This window comes from Anolis sagrei, chromosome 3 (genome assembly GCF_037176765.1).
Source record: "Anolis sagrei isolate rAnoSag1 chromosome 3, rAnoSag1.mat, whole genome shotgun sequence".
NCBI lineage: Eukaryota > Metazoa > Chordata > Lepidosauria > Squamata > Dactyloidae > Anolis > Anolis sagrei.
In genome coordinates, this window is record NC_090023.1 from 267509430 (window position 1) to 267534691 (window position 25262).

The window sequence follows — 25262 nt, forward strand, 5'->3', positions numbered from 1 at the left end:
GATGATACCGGCAGGCTGCAAGTTTAGCCAACGAATGAAAGAGAGAGGAGGCAGCACAGAGAGGGAGATGGAGATAGAGGAAGGGCTGGGGAGCCTTCGGGAGACCCGATAAGCATGTGAAATTACGGAGAGACTCAACAACAGCAGGGCAGCGGGAAGGAGGCGCCGGACTCAAGGCATTCTCCCCTTCGACTTGACAATAATAATAATTAAAAAAATAGGAAGCCAAGGGCATAATCCCAAAGTGGATCTCTGACTGTGCTGGAAAATTCAGTTGTGAAAGTGCATGGCTGGCTGGCTGCCTTCGAAGAACGCAATGCAATTAGAGGAAGACGTCTGAAAAAATGTGACGAATTAAGAAGACAACAAGCACACTCTCTTTGGAGAAATGTATCCAGTTAGAGCAGCAGGAGAATTCTTCCAACCCTTTCCAGTTGGGCAAATTAAAGGTAAGATCATATTCCTTCCAAATTGTTAGTAATATTCCTTCCAAACTGTTAGTAATAATCCTTGTTCTTCTGACGATGCACAAATTGTAACATGCTGTGTGTCCTGACAATAAATAAGTGCCAAGACTGGAATCAAAAGAATGACTGTAATGAATCTGTTTATGAGAGGGAAGGGAGTGATAGAAGTTGTCCACAGATTCAGTCTATAGTTCACGAATTTACAAAATCTAAAATCTAGTTTAGTTATTTACAGTATTTATATTCTGCCCTTCTCACCCCGCAGGGGACTCAGGGCGCATTACAATGCACATATACATGGCAAACATGTAATGCCATGGACAAAAAAAACATATATAGACAGACACAGAGGCAATTTAACATTCTAGCTTTTCCTGCTTAATGAGAGTATGCTCGATTCCAGACACTTGACCATCCACTTGTGACACCGAGTCCTTGATGGAGTACTTCCTCATTCTTACGCACATTGCTGGAAGGTTTTATGATGTTGTAAATTAGTTAAATTAGCCTCCCCGCATAAAGGGGTACCTAAATTTTCTACTTGACAGATGCAACTGTTTTTCGGGCTGCATAGGTCGACAGCAAGCTAGACTATGAATGTTCAGGAGCTCACTCCGACCTAGGCTGGCTTTGAACTCATGATCTCTCAGTCAGTAGTGATTTAATGCAGCTGGCTACTAATTAGCTGTGCCACTGTCCGCTGTACGAGAAAGGAGGTTAGGAAGGTGTATGCTGCGTGAGAGAGAAGAAGTAAAGGAGAGCTGGGTTGCTGTGCCTAGAGGTGAGGGTCCCAGCATGGGGCTGAAAGAATAATAATAATAATAATAATAATAATAATAATAATAATCATAATCATCATCATCATCATCATCATCATCATTTTTTATACCCCACCTCCATCTCCCCGAAGGGACTCGGGGTGGCTTACAAGCACAAGGATTATAGGTTAAAAGAGACACAGTAAACTACAATCAATAACAACAAATAATAAAAACATTATTATGCTTTCCTATTTGATGACAGTGACTTCCAGACAATTCCAGGTTATAATCCCAGATACAATTACTGAAAGCAATGCTGAATTTAAGAGGAATTCCTTCTCAGCAGACTTGCAAAAGATTGCTGCTTAACCTTATTAAAATTAACTAGAGGTTTACTTTAGATGCTCTTACCGACTTTGGATATTATAAATGTACAAATGTAAATCAACCCTCATGTGTTCAATGTAGCAATTCCTACACATCAATTCTAAAAATTGGCATTTTTACCTCTTGTTATCTAGGGGAAACTTTTCATCACGACTTCTTGGAACATGAGAGCTCTGTGTGAAGATACCAGGAGCTAAACTACGACAGTGTTTCAGCTCCTTTTCGTTCAAGAACAGCCTGATCGCTGGGATTTGTATTTAGGGATGGACCAACGTCAACACGCTCGTTTTTAAAATATTTCGTGAGTATCCAGGGAAGGAATATGATAGAAAACGGTGGAAATGTGTGACCAGAGCAGAACCTGTTGCAGTAGCAGATGAGCCGTTTACAATGCTGATTCTCCGCCAGGATCGTACAAAGAAGGAGCGGGAAACCAAGTTCCAAGACACTGCGAAATGTCTGAGCAACACACCATCTCGGAACACTTTTCACAGGATGCCAAAATGAACACTTCTGACAATGGCTCTGGGCACCTGGCCTCTGGCACGCTGCGTTGGACCGCTCTGCTCACCCTGATGGTGATCATACCCACCATCGGAGGGAATATCCTTGTGATCCTAGCCGTGTCGCTGGAGAAGAAGCTGCAGTACGCCACCAATTACTTCCTCATGTCTCTGGCGGTGGCTGACTTGCTGGTTGGGTTGTTTGTGATGCCGCTGGCCCTTTCGACAATACTGTCTGGTAAGTTTGGGGCTATCACTGTGCGTGTGCATGTGTGTATACGTCAGTGCTTTGGCTCAGACACCATCCTTTCTTTTGCAAAATAGAAGAGTACACATCCACTCAACTCCTCAATCCCCAACCAAAACAAAACCAAAAAATATAAGAGAGGGAACAACACAACACACTGAAATAACCATCTACTTGACAAAGGCTCAATGCTCCTGCTACCTAAAACCGTTGCATTGGTTTTAAACGAAAACATACACAATTCCAACAAAATCCAGACAAGGGGTCTGTAACGTACGCAGACCAGATGGAAATTCCCTTCAATTGCCGATGATGCGCAATATTCTCCCAAGCCTGTCGTTTGCAGCTCATACACGGAGCCGACACAGCTGACTGATCTCGTTTTGGAGAAACAACGCTCATTTTGGTGCACGTTTCCACATTTAACAAGCTTTCTGATGGGAATTTATCAGCCTGCATCCCTGATATTAAGGAAGCTATAAATCTTACTACCATATATATGCATGTATATGTGTGAAACTTCCTTAGCATTTCAATTGAGGATTTTCAGGAGCATTTCCCTCCATTCTCCCCACACTGTTTTTGCTATGTTAAGAAATCTGCATCATGTAAAACATTAGATGTAGGACAGTGATGGGCAACCTTTTGAGCTTGGTGTGTCAAAATTTGCCAAAAAACCTGAGCATAACTTGGGTGAGGTGTCAACTTCGAGAAAAACCCCCCCATAATTTTGCAATATTTATAGTTTCAATACGAAAAATGTATATTCCCATGCTGAGTTATGGAGTGAACAATGCTCAAACGTGCAGATGTTAAATTTGTAGAGCCTTTTACAAGTTTAAGGATGGAATTAGATTGGCTCTTATAAGGTGTACTTCTCTGTATATGGCCACGTGTCATCAAAAATAGCCATGTGTGTCACTGCTGACACGCATGTCATAGGTTCACCATCACGGATGTAGGAGATAGGGCCAAGAAATTTACAGCAGAAGTTGTCAGAATGGTTTTCCAGGAGACATCAAAGTGGTTAAATTGCAAGGCACAGTTATTGTTGTTGTTGTTCATTTGTTCAGTCGTCTCCGACTCTTCGTGACCTCATGGACCAGCCCACACCAGAGCTCCCTGTCGGCCGTTACCACCCCCAGCTCCCTCAAGGTCAGTCCAGTCACTTCAAGGATGCCATCCATCCATCTTGCCCTTGGTCGGCCCCTCTTCCTTTTGCCTTCCACTTCCCCCAGCATAATTGTCTTCTCTAGGCTTTCCTGTCTCCTCATGATGTGGCCAAAGTACTTCAACTTTGTCTCTAGTATCTTTCCCTCCAGTGAGCAGTAGGGCTTTATTTCCTGGAGGATGGACTGGTTGGATCTTCTCGCAGTCCAAGGCACTCTCAGCACTTTCCTCCAACACCACAGTTCAAAAGCATCGATCTTCCTTCGCTCAGCCTTCCCTAAGGTCCAGCTTTCACATCCGTAGGTTACGACAGGGAATACCATGGCTTTGACTAGGCGGATCTTTGTTGCCAGTCTGATGTCTCTACTCTTCACTATTTTATCGAGACTGGACATTGCTCTCCTCCCAAGAAGTAAGCGTCTTCTGATTTCCTGGCCACAGTCTGCATCTGCAGTAATCTTTGCACCTAGAAATACAAAGTCTGTCACGGCCTCCACGGTTTCTCCCTCTATTTTCCAGTTGTCAATAATTCTTGTTGCCATAATCTTGGTTTTTTGACGTTTAGCTGCAACCCGGCTTTTGCGCTTTCTTCTTTCACCTTGATTAGAAGGCTCCTCAGCTCCTCCTCGCTTTCGGCCATCAGGGTGGTGTCATCTGCATATCTGAGGTTGTTAATGTTTCTTCCAGCAATTTTCACCCCAGCTTTGCATTCATCCAGCCCCGCACATAGCATGATGTGTTCTGCATACAAGTTAAAAAGGTTGGGTGAGAGGATGCAGCCTTGCCAGACGCCTTTCCCAATCTTGAACCCGTCTGTTGTTCCGTGGTCAGTTCTGACTGTTGCTACTTGGTCCTTGTACAGATTCCTCAGGAGAGAGACAAGGTGGCTTGGGATGCCCATCCCACTAAGAACTTGCCACAATTTATTATGATCCACACAGTCAAAGGCTTTAGAATAGTCAATGAAGCAGAAGTAGATGTTTTTTTGAAACTCCCTGCCTTTCTCCATTATCCAGCGGATATTGGCAATCTGGTCTCTCGTTCCTCTGCCTTTTCTAAACCCAGCTTGAACGTCTGGCAACTCTCGCTCCATGTATTGCTGGAGTCTTCCTTGCAGGATCTTGAGCATTACCTTACTGGCATGAGAAATAAGGGCCACTGTACGGAAGTTGGAGCAGTCTTTCGCATTTCCCTTTTTTGGTATGGGGATATAAGTTGATTTTTTCCAGTTATTAGTTTATTAAAATAATTTATTAATCGCTTTTCGACCCCCAGGGCTCTCATAATCCCTGATAGTGTTTTGAAGTATGGGAGGGAGATGCAGTTTCAACCTTTAGTGCATTCATGTGTGTATACACCCACACTCTCACTACTACTACTACTACTGTTATGAGGTTATTGTTGATGCTGATGCATTTCTATGATGGTTACAGTATTCCAGAAAGCACTAGTACCATCTGCATATCTGCCCTTCAGTCTGGTCCCTAATTGGGAACAAAAAAAAATCCATATTTTGCCTCCCACAAGAAATTCTGCCATATTAACAAGAACTTATAACAAACACAAACTTTTTGCTTTCAGTTACACAGTTTGGAGTGTTCTGTAAAATTTGGGAAATTTATCCTAAATGTGTTAGCCACATGTCACCCAAACACAGAAACAAAAATTGCACGTGTGGTTTTTTTGACAAGGGCAACTTTGGAGTACTGCAAAAAGCAGGCCTAATGGGAAAATCGGGGGATATTGGTATCTTGGTTTTAATATGCTTTCCTCCAGACACAACATCTGTGATAATGACTTAAATTTACCATACATTGTGCAAAAGTAATTCATACATGGATCCCATGCATGGATATAAAATTCACTATTGAAAAATTCATCAGGGACTATTGTGATATTTATCCTGTGATCTGCTCTGCTAAGCAAATAAGTGTTTGTTTGTTCGTATGTTTATAATTGTTCGTATGTTTATAATCTGCCCTTCACTGGGGGGATTTTAGGGTGAAGCAGATTCACAACAATCTAATTCCAAATCAAAACAGCTAATTAGCTTGAACAGGATAAAACAGCTTACACACAACATTTAAATCGCAATCGAAAGCTACAACCATTAAGAGCCACATAAATGTACGTTTAAAGTAAATGAAATCTAAAAGGTTTTAATCTTAAGGAAGTATGGCACAGCTAAGAAGACATCCTCCTGCAGACCTCAGGCCTTGGTTAGAGAGATAGACAGACAGATATAATTCAAAGGAAAGGAACTAAGTAATATACTAGGATCTCTAACTTTCCACAGCACAATGTACTGAATGTTTTGATGGATTCTCTTGTTATCTTAGCAACTTCAAGCCCTGTAAAATAGGACACTAGTATGGTCTGCTGTGGCAGTGAGATAAGGTGGCCAGCACACAGACAAGATATACATCCATAACAGGACTTCTTTACATTATGATGTGACCAAGGGAGAGATCACAGGCATGGAAGACAGTGATCTCTCAAGCACTTTGAGGAAGTGACATCAATAAATCTTATCTAAAACAGTTGGCTACTGCCATTCACTCTTTTGCTACTAGAAAGCCAGGGTGGCATAATGGTCTAAGCACTGAATTATGACTCTGGAGACCAGGGTTCGATTTCTTTCTTGACCAGCAAAACTCCATGGGAAACCTTGGACCAGTGGTTCTCAACCTGTGGGTCCCCAGATGTTTTGGCCTCTAACTCCCAGAAATCCTAACAGCTGGTAAACTGGTGGGATTTCTGGGAGTTGTAGGCCAAAACACCTGGGGACCCACAGGTTGAGAACCACTGCCTTGGACACATCACATACTCTTATCCCCAGAAGACCCCAGGATAGGTTCAACTTAGGATTGCTAGAGATGACTTATTATTATTATTATTATTATTATTATTATTATTATTATCTTTATTTATACGCCGCAAAATCTCCCGTAGTACTCAATGCGGCTTTGGAAGGCCAAGGCCGCCACCAATCAACGACATACAATAGACAATAAACTCAAAAGCAAATAATAAATATCAAGCAAAACAATAAAACAGTAAAACAATGACACCGTGACATAATTAAAACCAAAGGCCGGGCCAAATGTAATGGACAAAAATTAAAATGCTGAACTTGACAGGTAATATGTAGAGGTATATGGAGGTAGGTGCAATGTGCAGATAATCCTGAGTCTCTAGTAAAGTGCAATTGGGCTTAAAACCAGGAGTTTCCTATACTGGAAAGACACACTGGAACAGCCAGGTCTTCAGGCTCTTCCTAAAGACAGCCAACGTTGGGGCTTATCTGATGTCCTTGGGGAGAGAGTTCCAGAGTCAGGGGGCCACCACAGAGAAGGCCCTGTCCCTCGTCCTCACCAAATGCACCTGTGGTGCAGGTGGGATCGAGAGCAGGGCCTCTCCAGATGATCGAAGGGAGAATGCAGGTTCGTAAATGGAGATGCGGTCACGCAGGTAGGCAGGTCCCAAACCGTTTAGGGCTTTGTAGGTGAGCACCTGCACCTTGAATTGGGACCGGAAAATGAATGGCAGCCAATGAAGCTCCTTGAACAGGAGGGTTGACCTCTCTCTGTAAGGAGCACCAGTTAACAACTTGGCTGCCATTGTCTTGAAGGCACACAGCAAGAACAACCACTAAATTATCCTTACTGGGAACATAATGAAGATATCTGTACTCTGGAATGTCACTGTGGCGTTTCCAGTCTCAGTAAGTCCCTCAAAACATGACTGAGGCCTTTCCTAAGGTGGTGGTTCCCAGCCTTGGACCTCCAGATGTTACTGGTGCTGTCATGCCTCTGCCACATCCGTCATGTTAACTGAAGACAAGCAAAGATGCAGCCCCACAACACCTTAATCTCCAGGGATGGACCACTCAGACTGAGACCTCCAGCAACAGTCACAAAACAAGAGCATCCTTTCTCCACCCCTTTCCCCTCTGAACCAGATTAGAAGAACGAGCACCTTTTGATTTGCAGTAGTAAACACTAGATAAAAACATTAATAAAACGTTTGAAAACATTCTCATTTTTGGAGGTTTGTTTGATGACATCTCTCTTGTGATAAAACTTTCAATTGATTCAGTTTGCAATTGATAATCAGGGAGATCTTGCAACAATACATTCACAACAAACTAAGAGTTCAGGAGCTGGGAGAAGGACCACACATACAAAAAAGAGCATGAAAAAAGTGGCAAACTTTCCAATGTGAGCCTTATTAAACTTCTCAGCATTTTTCCGCTTTCTAGCTTCTCATTTCCTTTTATTATAACTAGATAATCTGCCAATTAATTCTGAGTTAAGGTATTTTCAATGAAGTATAAAGAAAAACACACAATGAGTCTTAATATTAAAAGCTACCTTTCATTTTGCAAGTTGTTTAAAAAGCAGGGTTTTTTTTAAAAAAAAATCATAATTAAAGAGGTGCAGCAAAGTTATTTCCAGGAACTTTGAAAACACATAAGAGCTGAATGTGTTTCCATAAGAGGTCTGTTCGGCAGTAAGCATCCCTTTTTGTCTTGGCCTCCTCAGCAAAAGCTTGAAAAGTAAGCATTTACACTGGGAACAAAAAGGCCCAAGTTACTGGACTGAAGAAAGAACTAGTAATCCCTTAAAAATTCATTAACCAGATAACTGTATAAATAAAGTGTCATCAGTGCCAAAAGTGGCCAATTAGGCCCTTTGAAGACTTCACAGTTGTTTCCAGAATTGTATAGATCTTGACATGCAACACAAATATTATCGCCTTTGATTCTGACAGCTATTTATGGAATGGATCTAAGAAAGGAAATGTGGGAACTGTCTGAAACAACAGTTTTTAATGCAATTTTAAAATTATTTTGGGGGATTCTGGCATTTTCCAGTAGTTTCTTAATGGGGGAAATTACCAAATGGCGGATGAAGCCTCAAAAGACAGCTCGTTGACCCCACACAGAAACTCTGTTTAGGCTGGAGGCCAGTTCACACGACCCATTTATAGTACTATGATCCTGCTTTAACGTCAACATTTCCATGTCATGGAATCATGCGATTTGCAATTTAGAGAGAGACATTTAGCATCTTAAACCAGAAGGATCTGGTGCTTGACCAAACTGTAGAGGATGACGTTCTGACAACTGAAGTGGAATCATACTGTTATTAACTCAAAATGCAAAAATGCAAAAAGATCCTACATTGGCCAACTTCTGACTTCTTGAATCTCACCCGTATTTCATTACAAGCTAGCAAGAACAGTTTAGGCAAGACAAAAGTCATTTTATTCCCTGACATTTCCATGTCAGGGAATCATGAGATTTGCAATTTAGAGAGACATTTAGCATCTTAAACCAGAAGGATCTGATGCTTGACCAAACTGTAAAGGATGACGTTCTGACAACTGAAGTGGAATTGTACTGTTATTAACTCAAAATGCAAAAATGCAAAAAGATCCCACATTGGCCAACTTCTGACTTCTTGAATCTCACCCTTATTTCATTACAAGCTAGCAAGAACAGTTTAGGCAAGACAAAAGTCCTTTTATTTCTGCTGTAGCTGAACAGCCATAGTCTGATATCCTTTCTGATCAAATTCAAACCACACAGAGATCCACCAGCAGATCTAGATATTGTCCACTGTTGCACATGCAGTAAGTCCTCTGTAACAGTTCCTGGCTGAACCAACTACATGAAACCGCAGATACAACTGAAGGCCATTGAATTATCTCACTTCCGGATCCAGCATATCATAGAGGTGCATAGAACTTAAAGAGATTCCTGGAGAGAGTGAGCAAACAAGCTAATCTAGATGACAGGATGTAATGCAGAAAGCTTGAGAGCCAATACTTTAGGCCACTGGCAAATGGAGTTTCAGAAACTCACTGGAGCAACTCTAAGGTATTTTCATGGAGAAATATCAGGACAGGAACCACTGCTGAGCTTTCCACATTTTGATTCCAAACAGCAATGGTGTGCTTTCAGGAGACATCAACACTTAGAGAGGCAAATCTATGTGTTCATATATTACATCTGCACACATGTATAAATGCATACAAATGTATGGGGATTTAGTCCATTGTGAACTGATGCCAGAACAGTCTTCGCCTTTCATACAACTTGCTCAAACCCTGTATAGCCTTGAGCCAAAAGTTTGCACAAAATGTTAACAATCACTGCACTCAGGAGGGAATTTTAGGGGGAAATGTATAAGTAGGATTGAAATAGACTTTTTAAACAGAGGGCCAGGTCACAGTCCCTCAAACTGTTGGAGGGCCAGATTATAATTTGGAAAAAAACATGAATAAATTCCTATGCACACTGCACATATTTTATTTGTAGTGCAAAAAACACTTAAAAACAATACAATAATTAAAATGAAGAAAACTTTTAACGAATATAAACTTATTAGTATTTCAATGGGAAGTGTGGGCCTGCTGTTGGCTGATGAGATAGGGTTGTTGTTGTTGTTGTTGTTGTTGTTGTGTGCTTTCAAGTCATTTCAGACTTAGGTTGACCATGAGTGAGGGCCGGGTAAATGACCTTGGGAGGCCTTATCTGGCCCCTGGGCCTTAGTTTGATGACCCCTGAAACAGAGTATTATATGGAAATAATATGCATTATCATGTGTAAAATATAACACATATAAACAATAAAATTAGCATTTTAAAAGTCAAAATTAATCCAAGCCCTCTCTTAACCACAATTTACTTTAAAATGCGAATAACAAATCACTTTTAAGTCTAATTAACTTTGAACTATGACTTTGGTGGCTCAGTGGGTTAAAGCACTGAGCTGCTGAGCTTGTTGATCGAAAGGTCGCAGGTTCAATTCCGGGGAGCGGCGTGAGCTTCCGCTGTCAGCCCTAGCTTCTGCCAACCTAGCAGTTCGAAAACATGCAAATGTGAGTAGATCAATAGGTACCGCTCCGGCGGGAAGGTAACGGCGCTCCATGCAGTCATGCCAGCTACATGACCTTGAAGGTGTCTACGGACAACGCTGGCTCTTTGGCTTAGAAATGGAGATGAGCACCACACCCCAGAGTCAGACATGATTGGACTTAATGTCAGGGGACTACTTTTACCTTTTTATGACTTTGGAAGCAAGGGTTTGCACACCTATTCGGCCAAGGAAACACACTGGATGACACACTCTCTGTCTCAAAGATAACAACATACCATCCTCTGAACAAATCTTGCCAAGGAAACTCCATGATAGGTTGGCCTTAAGTCCAAAATGACTTCAAGGTGAACAACAACAACAATAACATTGATACTGACATAATATTTAATCCAGAAATGTTATTTTTGGAGGCATAAATCTTAGAAATCTGCAGTCAACAGGGATTGTGCTAGCTATCCAAAAAAGTAACTTTGCAATCCCTATAGAAGCCACAGAAGGAGATGAGAGTGATTTGTAAGTACAGTTAAGGTGAGATTTGCACTGAGGACCTCAAGATCTGTTAGATCAGTGTTTCTCAACTTTCCTAATGCAGCGACCCCTTAATACATTACCTCATGTTATGGTGACCCCCAACCATAACATCAATTTCATTGCTCCTATTATGAATCGGAATGTAAATACCCAGTATGCAAGATGTGTTTTCATTCACTGGAGCAAAATTGGCTCAAATACCTAATATGCCCAAATTTGAATACTGATGGGGTTGATTTTATCATTTGGGAGTTATAGTTGCTGGGATTTATAGTTCACCTACAATCAAAAGCATTCTGAACTCCACCAACTATGGAATTGAACCAAACCTGGCACACAGAACCCCCACGACCCATAGAAAATACTGGAAGAGTTTGGTGGGCATTGACCTTGAGTTTGGGAGTTGTAGTTCACCTACATCTAGAGAGCATTGTGGACTCAAACAATGATGGATCTCGACCAAACTTGACACAGATCCTCAATATGCCCAAATGTGAACACTGGTTGAGTTTGGGGAAATGAGACTTGACATTTGGGAGTTGTAGCTGCTGGCATTTATAGTTCACTTACAATCAAAGAGTATTATGAACCGCACCAAACTTTCCACACAGAACCTCCATGAGCAACAGAAAATACTGTGTATTGTCGAAGGCTTTCATGGCTGAAATCACTAGGTTCTTGTGGGGTTTTTCGGGCTATAGAGCCATGGTCTAGAGGCATTTCTCCTGACGTTTCGCCTGCATCTATGGCAAGCATCCTCAGAGGTAGTGAGGGAACCTAGAAAATACTGTGTTTTCTGATGGTCTTAGGCGACCCCTCTGACATCCCCTCGCAACCCCCCCAGGGGTCCCGACTCCCAGGTTGAGAAACACTGTGTTAGATTGTTCTCCATCATCTCTCAGCATCAAAATTACTGCTTCCTGCCATTTATTTGCATTTCACAGCAAAGAGATGGAAGTCCTATCTGACCAAAGCCACTTCTTATCAGCCAAAATGAGATGTATACTGAATAACACCCAGCAGATTAGTCACAAAACAATGAAGTACCTACCCTTTATATTTCAGGTATCAATCTTAATGCTGCATAGTAAAATATAGTGTAGAAATAAAGAGATGCAGAAATTCAGCCACTGGGGAGGGGTAAACCGATGCAATCCCCCTCCTCAAAGGGATCGGCTGAAGGAGATAGCATCTAAGGAGCACTGTATAAAGTGGAGGAAACACTGAATCATTCATTGGAAACCCAGCTATTCACCACTGGCCCTCCTCCTCTTGACATGTGAAGCATACACCTGCACACAAAAAGGCCACACATTACTTGGTTTTCAACAACTTCAATTGAAAGCACAGGGAAAAAAGGCTGGCCTTGCTCGAAAGAAGCCGAGGGTTTCAAACATGCCCATTTAATTGGTTATCTGAAGCCTTTATTTCTTCTGGCAAGATTGCGCTCCAGGAAAGAGAAAAAAAGATATTAAAAACCCAATAAATTCAAGAAAAATGCTTTAAAAGGTTTGCTCGACAGCTCACCAGCTATTCAGCACGCAACCCTCTTCCTATTTCATTTCAAATGCTGTCCATTCTTCTTTGGAAAAAGAAGCTCGGTGTTTTTATTCATCCCTCACTATCACAGAACTCAAGCTCTTCTCTTTACAACTCCTGAGAGCAAGGCTGATAAGGAAGACTGTGTTGGGTGCACAGAGCAACTAGTTTCACAACAAAGGCTCTCACGGCCAAGGAGTCCCTTCGAATATTAAATTGAATTCTACTCTCCTTAACCATTAGATGCATTCCTACCCTCTGGGGCAAAACAAGCCTGCCTCCTCCTCTCTGTGGGCTTTCAAGAGAGCAACTGATGTGTACTTTAGTCTTCTCTCCACCACACTAAACATGCCCAGATCCTTCAAGCTTTCCCAATAGTTTCCCAAGTAATCTCCTATAAACATTGGTGTGCTTCTCTGAACCCACTATAGCTTCTCTGTGTCCTTAAAATGAGGCACCCAGTTCTGAACATAGTACTCCAGATGTTTTCTGACTTCCCTTACCACTATTCTGAGAAATGTGCAGCAACCAGATTCAGGTCAAAGAAAGAAAAAAGCACATGTAGTAGTAGAATCATAGAATCACAGAGTTGGAAGAGGCCTCATGGGCCATCCAGTCCAACCCCATTGTGCCAAGAAGCAGGAATATTGCATTTAAATGACCCCCGACACATGGCCACCCAGCCTCTGTTTAAAAGCTTCCAAAGAAAGAGCCTCCACCACAATCATGGAATTACAGAATCATAGAGTTGGAAGAGACCTCATTGGGCCATCCAATTTTCCTGTGCCAAGAAACAGGAAAATTGCATTCAAAGCACCGCCGACAGATGGCCATCCAGCCTCTGTTAAAAACCTTCCAAAGAAGGAGCCTCCACCACACTTCGGGGCAGAGAGTTCCACTGCTGAACAGCTCTCACAGTCAGGAAGTTCTTCCTCATGTTCAGATGGAATCTCCTTTCTTGTAGTTTGAAGCCATTGTTCCATTGTGTCCTAGTCTCCAAGGAAGCAGAAAACATGTTCGCTCCCTCCTCCCTTTGACTTCCCCTCACATATTTATACATGGCTCTCATGCCTCCTCTCAGCCTTTTTTTCTTCAGGCTTAACATGCCCAGCTCCTTAAGCCGCTCCTCATAGGGCTTGTTCTCCAGACCCTTGATCATTTTAGTCGGCCTTCTCTGGACACATTCCAGCTTGTCAATATCTCTCTTGAATTGTGCCCAGAATTGGACACAATATTCCAGGCATGATCTAACTAAAGCAGAATAGAGGGGTAGCATGACTTCCTTGGATCTAGGCACTAGACTCCTATTGATACAGGCCAAAATCCCATTGGCTTTTTTTGCCCCTGCATCACATTGTTGGCTCATGTTTAACCTGTTGTCCACGAGGACTCCAAGATCTTTTTCACACGTACTGCTCTTGAGCCAGGCATTGTCCCCTATTCTGTATCTTTGCATTTCATTTTTTTCTGCCTAAGTGGAGTATCTTGCATTTGTCTCTGCTGAACTTCATTTTGTTAGTTTTGGCCCATCATCTCTCTAATCTGTCAAGGTCATTTTGAATCCTGCTCCTGTCCTCTGGAGTATTGGCTCTCCCTCCCAATTTGGTGCCGTCTGCAAACTTGATGATCATGCCTTGTAACCCTTCATCTAAGTCATTAATAAAGACGTTGAACAGAACCGGTAGTAGTAGTTGTAGTAACAATAATAGTAATAGAATTTGCTTTGTTGGGTTTTTTTACTCATGTCAGGAGTGACTTGAGAAACTGCAAGTTGCTTCTGGTGTGAGAGAATTGGCTGTCTGCAAGGACGTTGTCCAGGGGACACTGCCCAGATGTTTTGATGTTTTACCATCCTTATGGGAGACTTCTCTCATGTCCTCAGATGGGGAGCTGACAGAGGGAGCTCATCTGCCCTCTCCCCTATTCGAACCTCCGACCTGTCGGTCATCAGTCCTGCCAGCACAAAGGTTTAACCCATTGTGCCACAGAGGGCTCCAATTTGGTGCTATAGAAATGTAATAACCACCAGTCTAGCAAATGTTTACATATACAGTTGGCCCTTCCTATCAATACATTCTGCATTCACACATTCAATCATCCATAGCTTGAAATATGTCCCCTCCCCACCCCCAAAAAAACAACCCTTGCTAAGTTGTTGTTGTTGTTTTTTGATACATAACAACATTAGTACATAGCAAACTATACATATAAAGAAATTGGAAGATCGGGGGAATCATTACAAGAAACATTCAAGCACAAGCAGGACTAAACAGAACAATTACCAGTAAGGAAATTGAAGAGGTTATTAATAATCTTAAACCAAATTTCTCCCCTGGACCTGGCAGCATTACTTCTAACTTTTATGAAATTTTCCAATCAGAAATTATCCCTAATTTAGAAATCCTATTTAATGAGATACTAAAGAATAGAACCATCCCTGAAAACATGGAAGAAATCTGAAATAATTACAATTTTAAAACCCAATAAAGAGGAGACCAATCTCAATTCTGGCTTTTGTATTTGATCACATGTCGGCCACTTCCCAAATGACTAGGACTGTGTGATATATTGGCAAATAATGTGTGAAGATCTGAGTAGGGTGGCCTTTTGCAACTGACAGACAAATGGCAATTTTGTCAGCGCCAATTATTTTTAAGTGCAGGCCAAGGTCTTTAGGGACTGCACCCAGTGTGCCGATCACCACTGGGGCCCCCTTGACTGGCTTGTGCCAGAGCCTTTGCAGCTCTATCTTTAAATCATATTGCGTCAGCTTTACCAGTTGCTTCTCGTCAATTCTGCTGTCACGTGGGATTGCAACATTGACAATCCATATTATTATTATTATTATTATTATTATTATTATTATTATTAGAAACACAACAAAATGAATCCACAGTAGACATTCTGCTGGCTGTTGTATTGGATCACACATCGGACACTTCTCAAGTATCTAGGACTGTGTGATGTATCGGCAAATAATGTGTGCAGATCCCAATAAGGTGACCTTCTGCAGCTTGCCGATTGTGTTTAAGTGCAGGCCAAGGTCTTTAGTCACTGCACCCACTGTGCTAATCGCCACTGGGACCACCTTGACTGGCTTGTGCCATACTATTATTATTATTATTATTATTATTATTATTATTATTATTAGGTTCTTGTGGGTATTTTCGGGCTATATGGCCATGTTCTAGAGGCATTTTCTCCTGACGTTTCGCCTGCATCTATGGCAAGCATCCTCAGAGGTAGTGACCACACCTCACTACCTCTGAGGATGCTTGCCATAGATGCAGACGAAACGTCAGGAGAAAATGCCTCTAGAACATGGCCATATAGCCCGAAAATACCCACAAGAACCTAGTGATTCCAGCCATGAAAGCCTTCGACAATACATTATTATTATTATTATTATTATTATTATTACTTGACTGGTAATGATTTCTATTTATATCCTGACTCTCTCACAAAATCAATGCTCAAGGTGGCTGACCATTTTAAAAAGAACGATACAGACAAAAATTGAACACTAAATTAAGTTATTCCCATTATGAAAATGATCTAAAACTACGCTTGAAAAAGACAAAAGGCAATTAAATGATAAGAAACAATTAAAACCGTTCAGTTTAAAACAAAAGTGCAACCTCAGCCCTTTCTTTAAAAACTTTCCAGTCTTAAAAGGCAGTCAGAATAACACAACACACAAGGACTACTAGAGCTGCATCCCAATGCAATTACATTAGAGAAAGCTGTCCTAAGGACTGGATATGTAACCCACTTGGGAAGCATTTGAGGCAAGACTCATAGTAACTCGCAGGGATAAGCAGATTTGGCCTTTTGCCATTTTCTGCACTTAAAACTTTCAAACATAAACATAGTCCTAACATGGTAGACATTTTAGAATAGATTATATATCTCTGTTTGAATTTTGCACGCAGGAGCAGATTGCACGGGGCATTGTTTTACAAGACGGTTTCCGCAAGACTTGAGGGATTGTCTTCTGCCTCAGTTCTGGGGACACCAGAAATTTTCCCTGATGACAGACAAAAAACGTAACATGTCTTATAGTTAGGGAAACCAAAGAAATGCATTTCGTTTATGTGATTGTTTGTCGTCGTCCACCCCCCCCCCCGAGGCGGCCCTAGGTAATTTTCAACGGTAAGCAAACAGTATTTTGGCACACACCCCCCCCCCCCACTAATCATTAATATGGAACAGGAACGAGAGGGGCTAGGTGAGGCTCGAGGGCCCGGCCCCTTCGGGAAGAGGATCACCCTGAAGTGAGGCAAGGAAGCCGAAGCTCCCCCCGGACTGCTAGGGCTGTTGTGAGCCGAGGGGGTGCTCCTCAAGTGGTGGTCGAAAGGCATTTACAGAGGCGCGTCTGCGCCCCTGGCAAAGAAAAGTGTACCGCAACCGCTTACTTTGCGTAATGGATGAACCGCCCCTGCCCCTGCCCCACCTCCAATGTCGCTACATTAACACAGGAGACAAAGAGAGAGTAGCTTTCTGTTCCTTTTGAGAAGCATGTTCTCTCAAAAAGGAATTAGCTAGAATTAGCTTCAGGATGGGATGGACCAGGGCCAGTAGATGGGCATAATGGTTTGTGTTTGGCTAACTATCTAGCCAATTGACTCTCAGGAGACATCTTGCCTCTCTCCATGCTCACAGGAGGACTCTGAGCCTTGCCATGTGCTCAGATACTTTATTATTGTTTATAATAATAATAATCATCATCATCATCTTTATTTATACCCCGCCACCATCTCACCAATGGAGACTCAGGGCGGCTAACATGAGGCCAAGCCCAATAAAAATACAACAATTATGTTCATTTATACCCCACTTTTTGTCATAGAATCATAGAATCAAAGAGTTGGAAGAGACCTCATGGGCCATCCAGTCCAACCCCCTGCCAAGAAGCAGGAATATTGCATTCAAATCACCCCTGACAGATGGCCATCCAGCCTCTCTCCATAAAGGAAACTCAAAGCAGCTTACATTAAAAGTATTTCAATACCATTTCAAATCTACAAATATCCAGTCATTAAAACAGAATGTAATATCAATTGTATTTTAAAAATTCACTGTTAGAATCCATGCAACATATTCAAAGCTAAAACCACAGCACCCCCTGACCTGATCATAAAAACCTTTAAACAGTTCAGGTCCTGCTTACTTATCTGACCGCATCTCCTCATACCAAACTGCCCAATTGTTAAGAACTTCAAGCAAGGCCCTCCTCTCGTTGCTGCCACCATTGCAAATGCGGTTGGGGGCAATGAGAGAGAGGGCCTTCTTGGTGGCCGCTCCAACTCTTTGGAACTCCCTCCCCAAACAGCCCCTTCCCTGACATCTTTTTAAAAGCAGCTAAAGACCTTACTGTTCGCGCAAGCTTTTGATGAAGACACTTAGCTGTAATGACAGGAAGGCCAACTTTTATTGAGTTATGATAATGTTTACCATCTGTCTTGTGGAGTTGCCTGCAATAATTGTATTAGACAAATGTCTTTAAATATGTTTATTTATTTCTTACTGTAAATTTGTTTTTATGGCTTATTGTTTTACATATGCTTATTGTTTTGTATTGTCTTTTATATAATGCTGTAAGCCAATTTGGATCCCATTTAGGGAGAAAAGTGAGATATAAGTAAAAATTATTATTATTATTTGGAACACAACAAGATGAGTCCACAGCAGACACTCTGCTGATTGTTATATTGGATCACGCGTTGGACACTTTCCAAGTGTCTAGGACTATGTGATGTATTGGCAAATAATGCGTGCAGATCCCAGTAAGGTGGCCTTTTGCAGCTGGTAGATGGTAATCTTGTCAGCACCAATTGTGTTTAAGTGCAGGCCAAGGTGTTTAGACGCTGCACCCAGTGTGCCAGTCACCACTGGGACCACCTTGACTGGCTTGTGCCAGAGTCTTTGCAGTTCTTGATATTATACTGACACAAAAACACAGTATGTCACAGCAAATGAGATCTATATGCTGGATATCGTATCACAAAATTACAAGTCGAACACTTCCCAAGCGTCTAGGACTGTGTGATGTATTTTCGAATGATGCGTGCAGATCCAAGTAAGGTGTGCCGATCACCACTGGGACCACCTTGACTGGCTTGTGTTAGAGTCTTTGCAGTTCTTATTATTATACTGACACAAAAACACAGTATGTCACAGCAAATGAGATATATGCTGGATTTCGTATCACAAAATCACAAGTCGAACACTTCCCAAGCGTCTAGGACTGTGCAATGTATTTTCGAATGATGCATGCAGATCTAAGTAAGGTGGCCTTTTGCATTTGACAGATCGTGATTTTGTCAATGTTTACTGTTTCCAAATGTCGGCTGAGATCTTTTGGCATGGCACCCAGTGTGCCAATGATCACTGGGACCACCTGGACTGGTTTATGCCAGAACCGTTGCAGTTCGATTTTGAGGTCCTGATATCGGCTGAGTTTTTCCTGTTGTTTTTCCTCAGTGCGACTGTCACTTGGTATGGCGACATCAATAATCCAAACTTTTTTCTTTTCCACAATCGTGATGTCGGTATATTGTGTTCCAAAACTTTGTTAGTCTGGATTCAAAAGTCTCACAGTATTTTTGCGTGTCCATTTTCCACTACCTTTGCAGGTTTATGATCCCACCTGTTCTTTATTGCTGGTAGATCAGTGGTTCTCAACCTGTGGGTCCCCAGGTGTTTTGGCCTACAATTCCCAGAAATCCCAGCCAGTTTACCAACTGTTAGGATTTCTGGGAGTTGAAGGCCAAAACATCTGGGACCCACAGGTTGACAACCACTGTGGTAGATGGTACTTGTGACATAAGTTCTAGTGAATCATTTGGGCCACAGAGTTGTGCTTTTGTTTGTAGTCCGTCTGTGCAATTTTCTTACAACAGCTGAGGATATGATCCTCATATTAAGATTATTATTAAATTATTATTATTATTATTATTATTATTATTATTATACTTAAAAGCTTTGAATATAAAGAGGGAAAGGAGGAAAGGAAGACAGGCACCATGTACATATTATTTTTCCTTCCTTCCTTCCTTCCTTCCTTCCTTCCTTCCTTCCTTCCTTCCTTCCTTCTTTCCTTCCCTCCTTCCTTCCTTCCTTCCATCCATCCACTCTCCTTCTCTCACACACAATTGTTTCTCTCATGCACAGAACTGCTCTTTCAACCTGCTCAAGCATTAGAACTTCATTCAACCTTGTAATGTCAATAATAATAATAATAATAATAATAATAATAATAATAATAATGTATTGATTTATGCTTATCTTGCTTTTAAACATACAGAGTATGTGTATAGGAATTCCTAATGCAGTCACTACATCTGGCACACAGCATCAACTTAAGTAAGCCAAACCATCTTTTAATCAATGCATCTCAAAATGTGGGATACAAGAGAGAGAAAACCAAAACAAAAACAAAAAGGGAGTGGGGATAAGCCTAAGACATTGGCCTGGGATGGATGCCTCTGGAACACCCTGTCCCATTTTACAGCAAAGAGCTGATAAGGGCAGAAAAGGAATGGCACACATCTCCTGCTATTTTTACAAATGCCTCTATTTTAAGTAACTTTTAAAAAGTGATGTCAGATTAATGGGGATATTACTTCCTCCATTTCATTGAGCTAATAGGTTTTTTAAAAACTTGTACTTAGTTTTAATTTTGCTGTCAGCTGCCTTGGGCCCAGTGCTGGAAGAAAAGTGGGATATGAATCACAAATCCAATATATATATAACATTATTGGATTAACTGTAGGAATATTTGGGATCTATAGCAGAGTGAAGCGCAGCCTAGCCAGTGCTATACATAGAATCATAGAATCAAAGAGTTGGAAGAGACCTCGTGGGCCATCCAGTCCAACCCCATTCTGCCAAGAAGCAGAAATATTGCATTCAAAGCACCCCTGACAGATGGCCATCCAGCCTCTGCTTAAAAGCTTCCAAAGAAGGAGCCTCCACCACACTCCGGGGCAGAGAGTTCCACTGCTGAACGGCTCTCACAGTCAGGAAGTTCTTCCTAATGTTCAGATGGAATCTCCTCTCTTGTAGTTTGAAGCCATTGTTCCGCGTCCATGAGCTTATGGTAGGAAACAGGTGGCAAAATATGTAGGATGTGATGGAAAGAAAAGTAAAAACCTACTTTTATTGTTGCAGGTAATACATCTCAGATGAGATAGTAGATAGGCAAAAGAAAGATATCTAATTCTGGTAGAAGAGTCCCTAATGTTGCTTCTTATGCCTATGTGTAAGGCATCTTGATTCAGAAAGATGCTCACTTCTAAACAAAGGATAATAAATGTATTCTTGAAGGCTTTCACGGCCAGAATCAACAGGATGTTGTGTGGTTTCCAGATTGTATGTCTGTGCTCTAGTAGCATTTTCTCCTGATGTTTCGCTAGCATATGTGGATGGCTTCTTCAGAGCCCGGAAACCGCACAACACCTCAAAGTCCTCTAAAGACATTTGGGATGAAAGGGGAAGTGACCTCTCCATGCAGGCAGGAAGCAAAACACCTTGAACTACATAGAGCTAGGAAACTCAGGTATAAACAGGTCAGCAGGCCTGCACCACAGTGTTCCCTCTGTGCCAAATTGCTCTCTTCATAGAAGTAATTGTGGATGCTTCTTCACTTCCAACATTGATGCCTTTTGCCATCATACCTAAAGGGAAGCCCTCTAACCTGCTGTTCTTTTCTTGTAGAGACCCCTTGGCCCCTTCCACGAGACTTGTGCCCAGTCTGGCTCTTTCTCGACGTCCTCTTCTCCACGGCCTCCATCATGCACCTCTGCGCCATCTCCCTGGACCGCTACATCGCCATCAAAAAGCCAATCCAGGCCAGCCAGTACAACTCGCGGGCCACCACCCTCATCAAAATCACCGTGGTCTGGCTGATCTCAATAGGTACGTGGCCGTCCTCAAAGGAGTAGTATACCTTTCACTCTTACTACAGCTTGGGGTGAAGGAGGAGGGGGAGTGAGCACTGATGCAAAAAAATAAGAGGAGCTTAGATAATATGAGCCCTTGGTTCAGTTCCTCAAATGAAGTCCAAGCTCTTGGAGCTTTGAACTTGATCCAGAATCCCAAGCGGAATGGGCAGAAGGCCACTTCTACAAAATCCCTGACCAAATTTCACACTATCTGCCTAAATCAAGGGCTGATGTTACACGACCGATCATTCTTTCCCTGCCAAAACAAGGCTAGAACACAAGATCACACACACATTCCTGGACCGTGTCCTTAAGCTAGGCCTCAACCTAAAGGGTTTGTGAAGGAAACATCTGACACCTTGGATAAAACACATCAAAGCGTGAAAGCCCAACCAAGTCCATGGAAAACTGTGTAATATATTTCAGCTGTAAAAGCTGGGTTTCCAGACCAAAATCCACAAACTCTCCAAGCACCAGAAGATTGAATGTTGGCTTTTGGTGCCAGGTGATGCTCTAAGCCCAGCAAGCATCCATTTCTCGTGTGTAGGAATCAGGCGCTGCCTTCGACACTTCTGATTTGAAAATGGAGTGAGTTATGGAAGGTGAATTGCCGCACTAAACCCATCAGGAAAGAAGGGACAGTGAAGAATGGCCTTGGAGAACTGGGAGTGTGACTGTTAAGATGTAAAGGAAGGGGAGAAACCATGAGCATATTATCAAAAAGTACACAAAGCAAAAGGATCTAATAATAAATGAGGTGCAAATGAATGGTTTATATTATGCTCCTCTGTGAGTTTTGAACTCTCTGCAGATGGCACGTTGCCCGTGGTTAATGTCTAGAGGGTTTTTGCACAAAATGTAAACTGCAGACAAGAGAACAAATGAGGGGAAGGGAGGAACTGATCCGGCGACTCCAAACGGCTAGGAAGCAAACGCCACAGATTAATCGCACAGCAAGCCACACAGAAGACGTTGGAAGCAACGTCAAGAATAAGAATGACTCACAAATCAGTTACACAGAAGACAATGGGAAAGTGGAAAAAAAGGGATGCAACCTTTTTGGCCAATGCCTACACCCTTGATAAAAAAGCACTGCTTCCTACATGAATACATTTATGAGAACCTCTGGCAATCAGAGGAAACAATAGGACCACTTTGGAAGCCAAAGAAAGGAAACGGATAAGAGACAGAACTCTTTGAAAATTGCTTTCTTGAGCGGCGTTAATCAAGCACTCCCCATCTTATCACTTATTAGATGCACTCAGTTTCTGAACTTCTCTTGGGGCTCAGAGAAGTTTTAGAACTGATTGGAAGATAAATCAGTGTCTGCTGGATTAGAGACACCATTATATATCTTCTTCTTTTCATGGATCCTCCAAGACCAACTCAACAAGCCTCTGACAACCAAGATCTGAGAACTAACAGAAGGATGATGCCTTCAGCATCTAGTAATGGGCTTTTCCAGGGTTCCCAGAAGTTACTTTTTTGGACTGCACTAGCAGAATTCCCTAGCCAGCATGTCTGAGAAGTGTCCATTGCCAGGTAGTGAAAACTTTGGATCATTCCAGTCCAAAAAGAGTTTCCAGATAATTCTGGGCTTACAAAACCAATGATGTTTAATTTTAATGCCTCATTCCAGGTTATAATCCAACATGGGTTTTCTACATACTGAGGTTTTAAAATCTGCAGGCGAAACATCAGGAGAAAAATTGCCTCCAGAACATGGCCATATAGCCCAGAAAAACCTACAACAATCCAGTTTTAAAATCTGTTATTACTTGAGAACATTTTTACACCAAAAACCCAAGGTTCTTAAAGTTGTTAATGCATTTACAACATTCCAAAATAGACAAAAGTTCTTAGGATGGGGAAATAAAAGTTTAACTTCCTCAAACACCTCAGATGTTCCAGAAGACATGTCTACATTTTGGTTCAATACTGATCTTAGCAGAAACAGCATCCAAAAAGTCATTGACAAGGGCAGTCTAGAACTAGACCAGTGGTTCTCAACCTATGGGTCCCCAGATGTTTTGGCCTTCAGCTCCCAGAAAACCTAACAGATGGTAAACTGGCTGGGATTTCTGGGAGTTGTAGGCCAAAACACCTGGAGACCCACAGGTTGAGAACCACTGTTCTAGACCATGAGAAATCAAAACGAAAAGACACAGGAGATGTATAGGGAGTAATGTCTACTGATTACAATCTCTTAATAGTCCTCAGTTGTTCTCACTCATGAAGAGGCTTCAAGCTGACTGAGTTTCTCTTTCTTCTACAGGTATTGCCATCCCGATCCCGATTCGTGGCATAGGAGATAGTGACAATTCTCCCAACTTCACCTGTGTGTTAAAACCCGAACGTTTTGGAGATTTCATCATATACGGTTCAGTAGCTGCCTTCTTCGTCCCCCTGGCCATCATGGTAGTGACGTATTTTCTCACCATCCGAGTCTTGCGCAAGAAAGCTTACTTGATCAATAAACCACCTCAGCGCATGACCTGGAGTACCGTATCCACAGTCTTCCAAAGGGACATAACACCGGGATCTTCACCGGAAAAAGTGGCCATGTTGGATGGCCCCAGGAAGGACAAGCCCGTTTCCAACGGGAATGAAGAACTGCTGATGCGCAGGATGTCCACCCTTGGGAAGAAGTCTGTTCAGACCATCACCAATGAACAGCGGGCTTCCAAAGTCTTGGGGATTGTATTCTTTCTCTTTCTGCTGATGTGGTGTCCATTCTTTATCACCAACATCACTTCTGTTTTGTGCACATCCTGCAGTCCGGATCGTATCCAAATGCTCATGGAGATATTTGTTTGGATAGGGTATGTTTCCTCAGGTGTGAACCCACTGGTCTACACCCTTTTCAACAAGACGTTCCGGGAAGCTTTTGGCAGGTACATCACTTGCAATTACCAGACCTCAGCTCCGGGGAATCCCCTTCGGAAATGCTCCAGCCGGCTCTCATTCAGAAACTCTGTGGCCGAGAACTCAAAGCTTTTCATGATGCACCATGGAATGCGGAATGGGATCAACCCAGTCATGTACCAAACCCATAGGCTCTGCAGCTCACCAATCCAGTCTTCGTCGGCCATACTGTTGGATACGTTGCTACTTACAGAGAATGAAGTGGACAAGACAGAAGAGCAAGTCAGCTATGTATAGCTAATGGCCTAAGCACACTGACAAATGCTAGCATGTGTTTGTGGTTTTCATGTTATTTATACAAATCTTAATTATAATTTCAGCCATTTGTTTCCTATAGAAAAGGAGGCTTTCCTTGTACCAGACCACCTCCATATATTCCAGCGTAACAGCAATTTAACCTGTTACTACTCCAACAACAACAAGTCTTTGAGCACTGTACTTTATAAATGGAGGAGTTCAAATAAATTCAGCTATGATAATTTCATGTCTCCGATATCAGATTCCTCCAACCTCTCTCTTTCGAAAGCACAGTTCGGTTAAGTCAACCATACCCAGGACTGTCAGCTGAAAGCAAATGGAGGAAGATTGAGGACATATTAAGTGCATTTTCAAAATGTATAGTTAAACTGTGGAGCTTAATTATCACAAGATATAATAATATTATATGCCAAATTTCATGGGTCTGAAAGGGAACTCAACAAATCCAGGGGGATTCAGCCATACATGATTATTAGTCAAGATAACTATATGGTACCTCTGGTATCAGAAACAGAATGCCTTTGTGAATCATTTGTTGGGGAGCATAAAAGTGGGTGGAAATGCACTCTTAACTTGAGTTGCCAATTGGCTGAGAAAGGCGGTATACCAGTGTTTCTCAACCTGGGGGTCGGGACCCCTGGGG

The 25262-nt window shown here is 42.1% G+C and overlaps 2 protein-coding genes across 2 annotated transcripts in view; one reads left to right on the plus strand and one right to left on the minus strand.

Annotated features, from left to right (window-relative positions):
• On the plus strand, positions 1–24827 carry HTR2B (5-hydroxytryptamine receptor 2B). Its single transcript, XM_060767306.2, has 4 exons — positions 1–449; positions 1750–2356; positions 21210–21410; positions 23712–24827. The coding sequence occupies exons 2-4, from the start codon at positions 2071–2073 to the stop codon at positions 24596–24598; spliced, it is 1374 nt and encodes a 457-aa protein (XP_060623289.1). The 5' UTR covers positions 1–449; positions 1750–2070; the 3' UTR covers positions 24599–24827.
• Positions 1–25262, minus strand: part of PSMD1 (proteasome 26S subunit, non-ATPase 1) — a 178209-nt gene that overhangs the window by 82894 nt on the left and 70053 nt on the right. The window lies entirely within an intron of this gene.

Excerpts from the sequence above, each read along its gene's own strand:
- HTR2B (XM_060767306.2), top strand. The coding sequence starts at position 2,071 with ATGTCTGAGCAACACACCATCTCGGAACACTTTTCACAGGATGCCAAA. Across the intron at positions 2,357-21,209 it reads CCTTTCGACAATACTGTCTG|AGACCCCTTGGCCCCTTCCA; the intron begins GTAAGTTTGGGG and ends CTTTTCTTGTAG. Across the intron at positions 21,411-23,711 it reads GGTCTGGCTGATCTCAATAG|GTATTGCCATCCCGATCCCG; the intron begins GTACGTGGCCGT and ends TTTCTTCTACAG.